This window comes from Sesamum indicum, linkage group LG1, assembly GCF_000512975.1.
Source record: "Sesamum indicum cultivar Zhongzhi No. 13 linkage group LG1, S_indicum_v1.0, whole genome shotgun sequence".
Classification (NCBI taxonomy): Eukaryota; Viridiplantae; Streptophyta; class Magnoliopsida; order Lamiales; family Pedaliaceae; genus Sesamum; species Sesamum indicum.
The window spans coordinates 11,560,255-11,571,901 of NC_026145.1; the positions used below are offsets into that span (position 1 = coordinate 11,560,255).

General features: G+C 38.0%; 2 protein-coding genes across 5 annotated transcripts; both read right to left on the minus strand.

Moving 5' to 3' along the window:
• On the minus strand, positions 2,163–5,742 carry LOC105163419. Its single transcript, XM_011081749.2, has 3 exons — positions 5,358–5,742; positions 3,121–3,220; positions 2,163–2,588 (listed from the first exon to the last, which is right to left on the minus strand). The coding sequence occupies exons 1-3, from the start codon at positions 5,635–5,637 to the stop codon at positions 2,516–2,518; spliced, it is 453 nt and encodes a 150-aa protein (XP_011080051.1). The 5' UTR covers positions 5,638–5,742; the 3' UTR covers positions 2,163–2,515.
• LOC105163426 (5'-nucleotidase SurE) lies at positions 7,429–11,324 on the minus strand. Of its 4 annotated transcripts, none has more exons than XM_020695272.1 (10): positions 10,670–11,321; positions 10,238–10,332; positions 10,009–10,076; positions 9,863–9,906; positions 9,691–9,783; positions 9,447–9,600; positions 8,776–8,928; positions 8,582–8,692; positions 8,150–8,215; positions 7,429–7,917 (listed from the first exon to the last, which is right to left on the minus strand). In XM_020695272.1, the coding sequence occupies exons 1-10, from the start codon at positions 10,966–10,968 to the stop codon at positions 7,819–7,821; spliced, it is 1,182 nt and encodes a 393-aa protein (XP_020550931.1). In that variant the 5' UTR covers positions 10,969–11,321; the 3' UTR covers positions 7,429–7,818. The 4 variants fall into 4 exon arrangements, with proteins under 4 accessions (XP_020550931.1, XP_011080073.1, XP_020550894.1 ...); XM_011081771.2 differs by having other exon boundaries at positions 9,691–9,768; positions 10,670–11,319; XM_020695235.1 differs by lacking the exon at positions 7,429–7,917 and having other exon boundaries at positions 7,924–8,215; positions 10,670–11,324.

Sequence of the window (11,647 nt, forward strand, 5' to 3'; positions counted from 1 at the left end):
GCACCCTTCTTGGCCGAATGCGCCACCGAATCCACAGTACACCCCACAAAATCAGAACCATCAGTTCCTCAAACAAGCTGATAGTTTTGTGTTTGGCTTTGATACTCCCACCCCACTTGTTGACTTCAACAACTCAAAGCTGGAAAGTCAAGCTTATATTAATGATCAAGATCCATCAATTCTTGATCATTCTATCATCCCAACTGCTAATGCTGTTGAATTCGCGGTGCCCTCTTCATCTGCTGCACAAGAACAACTCCTCGAGGAAATTATTGGCTTCTCAAGCTTCTCGTCTGCTCTTGAAGCGACGCTGTCTCCTCCCATCAATCCAATGGACTTCGTTGAAGTTCTCTTGGCCTCATTTCCATCACCATGTCCAGTACCATTCGGCTCCACCTCCTCCTCCTCCTCGGCCTCCGCCTCCCCACCGCCACAGGTCTCCTCCTTCTCACCTCTCCCATGCAACAGCCCTTTTCTTGTCAACCCTACCGCCGCTCCCATCTGGGCTCCTCAGCCATAATTAGGTCAATGTATTAATGTATGTATGATGATCAGACAACCTCAGACTTTCTTGTTTTGTATTTTCAGCAGATCTTTGTCATAAATGAATGTTGATATATAAATGTATGCAACAACTTTTACCAATCTTTACAAAGTCCATTATCTTTTCATTTTTTCAGTTATTCAATCTTTCAGTTCAGTTTCAGAGATCTGAATTTGAGCATTAATTGGGAGCAATGAATGACAACTCTGTCATCATATAAAATTACCAGTTATGTGTATGTCTGTGTGTATGGGCTCAAGTTGCAAGAAAGTCCCTTAATTGCCTGCAGTTGTTGCAGTGCAGTTCTGTATCATGAGAGAACAACAATTTTGAGTGGTTCGGTCCATAGCTTTTTTACAATGTGAAATTATTGGCTGTGTTTCTTTCAACAATTTAATGTACGTCAAAGAGGTCAAAATAATTACTGACACACAGAAGGCGGGCGTGTGCCTGAAAAGACAACGCCTCACATGCTTATTGTACATACATATATATATATATATATATATGTAATTGACCCAAGTCATGTAATGTCAGAGCATGAGGGAAGAGAGTCTCTTGAATCAGTCTTATACAAGTATCGTTCGATGATGATTAATATATATATATATATATATTAAAATATTTAAGTAATTTGATTGAGGTAAAAGAAATTATCATTATTATAAGATGGGTAGTGTGTTAAACTTAATCTTTCATGTTGTTTCTTCTCTGATTCTAAAATTTGTCTCATGCCATCACTAATAGTCAATATTTCTAAATATCCCTTCTCTAGGTACCATTTATTATAATTATTTTTATTTTCTTTTCATATTTTAGATATCAATTCCACTCGGTAATATATAGTTCCAATAAATTCATGTAATAAATTAATGGCAATCATGAACAAATAATTTCTTACCATTTTCTACTTAATTAATAGTGTCAAAATTCACTTGAGCCCTGCAGTCAAACAAAATTGTAGAGTAGCACCCCTAATTGGAGGATATGAAATACTACATACTTATATAAATACAGTCACAAAGACAAGTACGCAACTGACCAAGCCACATACATGTGTTCAATTTTTGAGTGCACACGCTGATCAGTGCATGTTTGACATTAAAGCGCGCATGTGTTAAACACACATATTTCATATATCTACGTGTGCATTCAAGCACACAAGTGCTTATGCAAAACCAATCCCACACATGCGGCCAGTGTGCATTTGACAAATAGATTGGTGTGTGTCTCTCAGGGAAAACTTGCACATGTTAGTTGACACTAGTGAAGGGAAGGCATATCTGTACCAGGCTCTTGTACATACATGTATAAATTAAGACACGCATGATGTCATTTCCATAAGGACAATAAAAGCACTATCTCGCAGCAAGTAAAAGAGGTCATAGTTTGTTGGGTCCAGGCATACTTGTGAACCCTTATAAATTTTCTTGTACATTAAAATGTAAGAGACATGAACATAAGGCATAATGAGTACACAAAATTAATGCAAAATTTGTGTGTTAAAAGTCAGAAATGCACACATATAACCAAACTGACTGCTACAGCTAAGACAAAGGCCAAGAACATTTATTCAATCAATATGGCTGAGAATGGAATTTCTCAATTTGCCGAAGAATAAAAGAAAAAAAATAAGATCATGCCGCATAAGAACTTCTATTCTTGGATATATTCTGCACTTATAATGCATCATTCACTATCCTAGACAACTAGAGTACAGGCAACAAAATTATTGCACAACTAAAATTCATAGATCCTTCCAGTATTTGGCATATGAAACTCCATATATAAAAAGATTGAAAGCTTGAAGCAACAATGTCAAGTAACGCCTTTCTCTGCATATCTCAATAAACATCCTGCAATACATCGGTAACTCCAAATTGTGAATACTAATTAGGTTTCTCGAACTTTTCAGATCAGATCAACTTTTCATGTGGACTAGACTTCCTCAGAAACTTGCATGAGGAGTCATTACGCTGTGATTCTAGACCGACCCTTTGCAATGCGTCGAGCAATAACTCTTCGTCCCCCTTTTGTTGCCTTTCTGTTCAGGATAGAAAAGAGTATCAGTCACTAGCACCAGAGACTTAACAGTAATCAACATTAGCTGTATTAAGTATGGAGACATACATGGCTGATGCAGTTACACACAATAATATCAGAAAGCAAGTTTTATGCAAGTAGTAATTTTCAAGTAAAGATTTGGGAAGGGTAGTAGGCCGCCACAGTAAAGGTTGTAGTACAAGCGAGAAGCAATTATTTCTTGTCTAACTTCCTCATAATTATTATCATGACTAATTGTATGTTCACTTATATCAGTGGTTCATAGTTCCAAGAGCTTAAAACAAGAATACAAAAGAGAAAGGCATAAAAGACTGAAACCCTGAAGGGAGCTTGCAGCTGTATGACATGTGTAGTCAAGCACATGCATGTATATACGTGCAAAGGTGTGCACAAAAGTGAGTGTGCAAACACACGCGCAAGCATGTGAGCGGCTGTGTGGGCTGTGAGAGTGGTGTGTCGGTATGTGTGCATGTGTGTGTGTGTGAGGGAGAGAGAGAGAGAGATGTAGTCACCTAGCAAAGAATCCATGTGTCCTTTTGCGCCTGATGTTGCTTGGTTGGTATGTCCTTTTTGGAAATAAAATCATAGGCTCACTTGATGAAGACTCATCTCCTATTGGGAGTCGAAAAGAAAGTACCATACATCAATTGCCACGTAATAACCGAGAAATATAAAGAAACAATGCCAACTTTAACTCCTTGTTTCCAATTCAATGAGAATTGATGACATACATACTGCCATATGGAATAAAGCATGGATTAGCAAGACCGGCAAAAGATTGCAACTACATGCTGACAAGTATAAAGATTATCTTAACTCAATCCAGAATTGAGCCAACAGTTTGAAACCAACAAACTATGATTGTGTTTATCACCTCACATTCTCATTGCGTCTAGGTTCTCCCTGAGAACTACTAATTCATCACTGCAACTACAAAATCCTGCCAAATAAGACAACCTCCTTAATGGTTGGACAATATCTTTTGAGCAGTATGATGGCCATAAACATTGTTTCTTGGATTGAAGACTACGCGTGACCAGTTATTTTGGTCCACTTGTACTTTTACGCTACCATGTCCACTAGTTACTTCAGAATTTTTAGATCTGATTTGTGATTCAGAAATAGTAGACATACATAGTAATAAGTCGCTACATTAACACATCAATGTATCCGATTAAATACCATTTACTTTACCAGAGTGTTAGTTTGCTAAGGACACAAAGAGCATATATGCCGAAGATATGCATTATTACAACAGGATCACTTTTCTCATTAAAATAATGCAAACTTAAGTTGACCCACCGTCAACCACTTGGAAAAGAAAATCTCCCAACAACAGAAGGATTAAGAAAATTAAATTTATGAAATATTTGACAAATTATTTACCATATAACTTTTAGCACAGGCTTGCTATTTTATATCCAATATAAGAATGACGACCTTTTTCATTGCTCTCGACCTCTCTATACTAATTGCCTCACCAAATTAATGATAAAAAACAAATGACCACATGCGTTAGTTGTAGCTCCATCCTAGAATAAGTCCCAACTGGAGCAGGAGCACCTAGCAAAACTTCTAATGTCCCCATTGAGTAGCACCATGTTATTCCTGATGCAGTCCTCTCCATCACTAAGATTGTAGTAACTCTATATTTCTGACATCACATTCATCTGAAGAGATGGATGTAACAATATATACATACTGCAAGCTTGACCACATAGAAGACCGCCCCAAGAGTAACATTACATGAATTCCACTTTAGGTAATAATATTGGATGTTTGGACAATGCAATCTTAAAGCACCGAGCTTCTTACGAATGACAGGACACATTCTTTAACACTCCTACTCCACAGCACTTTTGAGGAGGAAAGTGCATTTAGTTTACAAGGGCAAAAATAGCTTCACTTGTCAACATAAGCTTAAGAATTTGACCAATGACTGGTGCAGAGTTGTCTTGACAATACATTGTATCTAACTCAGTTCCTTACAGATGGTATTGAAGTGGTTCTTTTGGTGCTTGAGTAGTCCTTGACTTGTAGAGCAGGCCTTGTACCACAAACTGAATACAGGGGATGAAGGAGAAGATAAGAAGTTCGAAGGTCTTCAATAGGTCCTGCTAGTCAAAATGGGGTTTAAGCATTTTTAGTCCATCAGCTAATGCCAGGCTCAAAAGTAATCTAACCAAAGTTCTTACAACCTAATCAGTTGTGCATACAAAATGGGAACAGATGAGTTGGGATGAAGTAGGGTCTAACCAGGTGGTTGAAGACTTATACAGAAAGCCTTAAACTCCAGTCCAAAGAAAGGTCCCTTGAGGGGCGAGGAAGCCTTCGAAATCCTAAAACTAGTATGCAAACTCAGACGAACTAAGCATTGCAATTGTCACGGAACCCTAGTTGAGAACATGACAAAGCATATCCACATCAAAGAAAACAGTGTCTTGGCTAGAGAAATACAAGGTTAAGTAGTGTTTGAAGTCCTATCATGAAACTACATAACAGGGCAGGTTTTGAACACTCCAAACATACGATTTAAGCAAAATCCAAGTGCAACAGTTACTGATTGACATTAAATCAAATGTATCTTTCCGGTCAGATCAATTATTTTCATACACTTAATAGACAATAACGACGAACACGACTACAATCAGAACAAGGACAACAATACACGAGCTCAATAATCTTGCTATGAACTCAAAGTCCCAGAAAAGGAGAAAGCAAGAATCGAATACGAAAAATTGGAAATTACCCTCGGGCAGGAAAAATGGGAGAGAAGGAAGGCCAGTGGGGTAGAGGAAGCCTTGGGAGGAGAGCTTTCTTTGCAGTTCAACCTCGCTTTGATGCTGTGGAAACTGCACCAGCGTCGCCTTGTCGAACTGAGGAATGAGTAAAGACGGGAGGAGCTTCGGCAGGGCGATCAATTCGGGAGTCTGCGAGATAATGGGGTTGGGGTTGGCGTGGGGAGTCCGGTTGAGGAATCGGGTCATGAGAGAAACACCAGTGCGGATTAGGGTTTTGGAAGACGCCATTTCGGAGCAGAAGAGGAGGTCACTGAGCTACCGACTGTTAAACCCTAAGCTATACTGTGTGGAGTGGAAGAATGAACTTTGGAGTGGAAAGAGAGTTTGGTTATTCTACTTTTTCCTTTTTTGTTTTTCAGTGAAATAGAATTTTCTCAATAAAATGCATTTAATCCTTGGGCAAAAGACAATTTTCGTCCCACAGCTATAGGCCATTTTCGTTTTAGTCCCGTAAGTATCTAGGGTTTCAATTTGGTCCCGTAAAACTGAAAAATTCGCAATTTCAGTCCAAATTTCGCCGGAAAATTTTGTGGGTCGCCGAAAAAAGTCACATGTGATGCATGTGACTTTTAAAATTGGGGGCTCGATCCTGATTGGCTGGAGAAGCTGATGTGGCGCATATGTGGCGCATACGTGGAAATTAAAAAAAAAAACGACGAAAATCAAGCTCGCGACCTTGGCAAAGGCGGAGGATGGCTTTCGTCAAATCTTTGCACAGAGGTGACCAAAATCGATGGGACTGGTCTCAAAAGATTCGCCAGAACGAGAGGCGTTCAACGATGGTCTTCCGAGCAGGTGGTTCGTTCAGACGAAGGAGAATACGCCGGCGGAAGGTGCAGTTGCGGCGGACGACGACCGAGATCTTCAAAACGATGGATCTTTACACCTAGTTGATGAAAATGAATGAGACTAGTCCCATTAAAACCGCAGTGAGGAGACGAACCCAATGGTACCAATTCGCGATCGTGGGTCGTCCTATCGCCGGTGAATCGACGGGAATTGTCCGCAGCGGTCAATTTCAAAGCCCAGTCGCTGTCGTGGTGGGATCTCAAAATTGGTTGAAGGGTTTTGTGCTCCTTGCTATGGGGAATCGACTGGTATATGTGGTGGCCAAAAATTTCAAGTAATGGCGGCGGAATTGAAGAGAGAAGGTGGCGGCGACTGGCGGGCGATTTTTAATCCACGTGAGTCGTTTTCTTTTTTTTTTTAATTTCCACATACCCAATTTTAAAAGTCACATGCATCGCATGTGACTTTTTCCGGCGACCCACAAAATTTTCCGGCGAATTTGGACTGAAATTGCGAATTTTTCAATTTTACGGGACCAAATTGAAACCCTAGATACTTACGGGACTAAAACGAAAATGGCCTATAGCTGTGGGATGAAAATTGTCTTTTGCCCTTAATCCTTTAACAATACACCACCTATTGCTATTTGCTACAGCAAGACAGTGGTTGAGCAAATTTAAAAGGGATAATTATATTTTCACCCCTTACCTATAGCTTTTTATACAAATTACTCTTAATTTTTAGATAATTATACATAGACCCACCAAAAAATCTCTATCACTTTTATAATCCACTCCTTATTTTTTAAAAAAATTACATAAACACTACCTAAAAATATTAGCATTATTGTACAAATTATCTCTATTTTTTAGTTGTCAATAATTTATATAATTGACAAAAGATAGAGATAATTTGTACAAATAAATCATAAATTAGGAAGTGTAAATGTTATTACCCTTTAAATTTTGTTATATTTCAAGTGGTCTAATAAATTTTACAATACAAATTAGAGCTTATTTCGTGTATTTATTACAAATTTGAGCAACAGTTGTCGACCCTTTTATTAAATCCGAGATTACTTGGAGTGGTTGTTCAAATGTCTGATATATTTGCAAGTAAAAATAATGATGGAAGAAAGTTGCAAATTGGTATTGTTAGGTCAAAATTTCCAATGCATTACAGAAATACGTGACCTCACCATGAAACTATAATGAAAATGGAGAGAAAAAATCAACAACAAATCCACTGATTAATCATTAGCATGAAAATAACCTATCTAAGTATTACATCATCCTTTACAAGGTGGAATATGAATACAAACCAACCCACCTCAGCTCACTCAACACACTAGTAGAAAAGAAAAAAGGAAAAATGGTCAAACCACCTACACACATTTATATCAGTAAGTCAAACACAGAAACTTTGAGAAACACTGCCATTTTACACTATGCCACACACTGAAACTCAACAGGGGAAGCATTTGCCTCGGAGCACATCAAACTGATCAACAAGTGGAAAATTTTAAGTATTGCAGTATGGTTCGCACAAATACCTGCCGTGTATGCGGCTAAGATCATTTCTTCAAATATACAATATTACTCGCGTTTCCAGCAAGTATTCTTATTCTCCCACTAGGAGTGCAGATGAAATCCAGTCCAAAGCAGCGGCCTCAGTCTCTGAATCTAAATGTGCAGATAGAGGGAGTAGAGAAACTGCAACCTGTGTCTCCAAATGCAAGAATTTGTTAACTAAGAGTCCAAGTTTCTACAACATAAAGGGGCAGATTCCATCTTTGAATACAGGGAAGATACTTCAAACAAGACCAAATTGCTGGCATAGAATCAGGCAATTCTAAGTAAACTTCTGCCACCAAGTCCAGAAGTATATGCGTTCGCCAAGGTGTATGATATGAAACACTTTCATAAGACAAAAGAATTAAGGCTATACTTACAAAGCCATTTTCAAGTGCTCTAAAATCCAGATCCTCATTGTCTTCTTCCTGATCCTTGTCGAGCATCTGGATAGTTAACTAACCAGTCAATCATCATGACAAACAAATGATATTGATAAAGAAGAATTGGACTAAGAAAATGACCAAAGAAATCAGTGCATTGGACAAAGGCAAAATGAGATGGCCTTGATCATAAAAAGAAAAAAAATTAAAAAGGGGATTATGACATGTTGCACAAAATAATTTGTGGAAATTTCATGTCCAGTAAGGAAGCTTCAGAAGAATTATTTCATTCTTCAAGTTCTAGCATATAACTCTTCCTTATAGACCTAACTTTTGGAAATGGAGGAATTAATCTGTTTATATGAGGATCAAAACAAAGCACAATTTTCCATTTTTGGCATTCGACTCTTAAATGCAACATATTGTTACCTCTACCCGGAAATACTTCACCGTTCTCTTAAACACGGATTTCCCTGCAGCACCAACTGATTCAACAATCTCAATATTCTTTTTCTGTGTGGCCAAACGGCGAACGGCACCCTGGGGAAAAGAACAAATTAACAATCTGGAAACTATTACCCTTGATGTGAATTGAACCAAGGAAACATTTAAAGGCTGCTCACAGCTGCCGAGGCATCACGGCTCAGTTGTGCAAACTGCATGCCAAGGCCCAGCTGGCTGCCGCTGAAACGAGAAGCCGCCTGATGCCTGGTTCCTGAAATGGCTTGCCAGCTAAGAGTGGACCTCCAAAGGCTTTGCTTTGTAACTTTAAGTCCCTGTCAAAAAATTGAGCCAGTACACAAATAAAACAATATCAACTGTATCTAATGTATAAAACAATAAATACAGGCTATACAGCCATGCAGCATTAACAGGTAAGGGAAGAAAATTTAATGGCATCCTCTTATTTTTCCATCTAGAGTCCCAATTCTGATAGCTGTTACAATATGAACAAGAAGTAGAAAAATGAATATCATGACAATCTACCACTCATGAAGTTGTTGGAATGATAATAAAGAAACACGGCATTTCCAAAGAAATGAACATAGATAGCATGTAGATAAACAACGGCTCATGAGAATACATTGAAGTTGCATCATGAGCGTACGGACTTGAGTATTAAAGAATCCGCAAGCATGCTGAGATTATATGACTTAAACCACAAATCACATCTATCAAGAGTTTTGTACTTTGCTTTTCCTATTACTTAACAAGAAATTAAACAATATCAACATAAGACATCATATCACCCGCTAATGGACAATCATCCCGATAAAAGTTAATTTGAGCAGACCTTGTTTGTCAAGGGTGATGTTGGAACTTCTACGTTCAATGCAAGGCCTTTCGGGAAAATCCCCTTCTCGATATCTCTCATGGCTGCATTTATTAATGGTAAACACACAGTCACAGCATCCTTGAAATCACTTTCCTGACTACCATCTTTTTTCCTGCAAACAAATAGAGACCAACCTATCACACACATGTAACATATCCAAAATAACAAATTTTGGCTGTTAAATAGTGTCAGGAAATCAAACCAGTTTAGTGATATTGACATAGAAGGCACACCATTCATTAATGCTTCCCTGGCTCCAGCAACAACGCTCGAATAAAACCTGGATTTCTTGAATCTATAAGTGCAGTGCTTCTATAAACAAAAAATAAAACTCTTATAATCACAAATCAGAAGCAAATTAACCAGCAACTTACATATGGTGGCCACAGCTTGAACCCTTGTTGATACCACTAAGTACCTAAATAACAGACAAAAGAAAGAAAAGGGATCACATGCTTGAAGCACAGAGCAAGGCAATACCATTAGAAAGATTCACTAGTTGAAGTCATTAAAAACATACCAAGAGAGGCTTTGAACACGAAAACAGTGCCCCAGACAATGCCAATGACACACAATCCACAGGAGTTCCTGAAAGTTGCATATATAGCACAACATTTGCTCCAGTGTGACTCATTGTTGTATAATTCAATTTAAAGCTCATGTAATCAACATGCCATCAAATCAAAATCATGCTCTGTCACACTAAACCTATATGAACTGCAACAACGAAAAGCAAGGAGACAATGTACCAGAAATTTCATAAGCAACAGCACCATTAATATCAGCTGTTACCACCTCAACTGTCTCCTTCAACGACACTGAATGCCCCGCAGCAGATTTGTCCCTGTGAACCCACGGTCACTGGAAATTCAGCAGTCAACCCCACAAAATTCAAGCAAAGTCTAACATCACATATTCAAAGAACAAAGTTAACTAAACAAAACACCAGGAAACATAGGATACACTAGAGATTAGCACTTTGATGCTAAAAACTCAGATCCAATAGAAAAAATTCATTTAAAGATTTCAAGAAAAAAGAATTTCGACCACAGAAACCCATTCACCAACTTCACTAAACATAGAAACATCCAAATTGACACACACAAATACAGCAACTCCTATTAAAGATAAAAGAAGTGAGGAAAAAAATTAAAAAGAAAACGAAAGACAAAGAGCATTACGATTGAGGGGCAATGACATTGACATTGTAAACGCCTTCACTAACGAGAGCATTGACCAAATAGGAAAGACCCGGGGACTCAATCCCATCACTATTGGTAACCAATATGATGGGCTTGGACACGTTATCATCACCGGGCTCGTTGCCGGAAGAAGAGGGCTGGCTCGAATCTTCATCATTTATAACTGGCTTGGACGATACGCCGTCATTTCCGGCGGGCATGCGGTTAGCCAGTACTTGTTGAAGATTAGAGACCAGCCCGGGTGGCAAGAAGTTATTCTTCACCACTGGCGTTGTCATTTGAAGGGGGAAAAGCAATGAGAAGAAGTGGAAACTGATGAAATGATGATGAAGAAGAAAAGGATGTTAAGCGGAGCGAACAGGGGTAGAAACTCAAAACCCTATTATGCAGTGAGAGTCGGGGAAAATTCTTGCCCGACCAGTCTCGGCTGAACAAATTCAATCACATCTACTATGTAATTAATCACTTTCTTTAAATTATAAATTCGACTAAATTGAGTCCGGGTAAAAATTTTCGGAGAGTGAGAGGGAGAGAGATTCAAATGGTGGTGGGTAACTGGTTTTGGATTTGGAAAGAGGCATGGGAGCACTGGTAGAAGTGTCTCCATTGGCGCGTGCTTCACACTTTGATGGTTGAGATTTTTATACATTCTGTTTTTTTCCCGACAACGTTTGTAAAGTTACACATTGGACTGAATTTATTTCAACATCTTTTAAAATTTATTAAATTTATTAATATTAATAAATAAATAAAATTTTATATTTATTTAAATTAAATAAAAAAATTATCAAGTTATTTTTGTATATTTTTCATCTATTAATACATATTAAGAAGTATAACATATTAATGCATGTGAGGAATGATTATTACAATTTAAGTCATATTTGTAAATAAATTAAATATTCTGACAACTTTTTGCCCTAACTATTTTTTTGTGTATTTGAAAATTATTTCGTC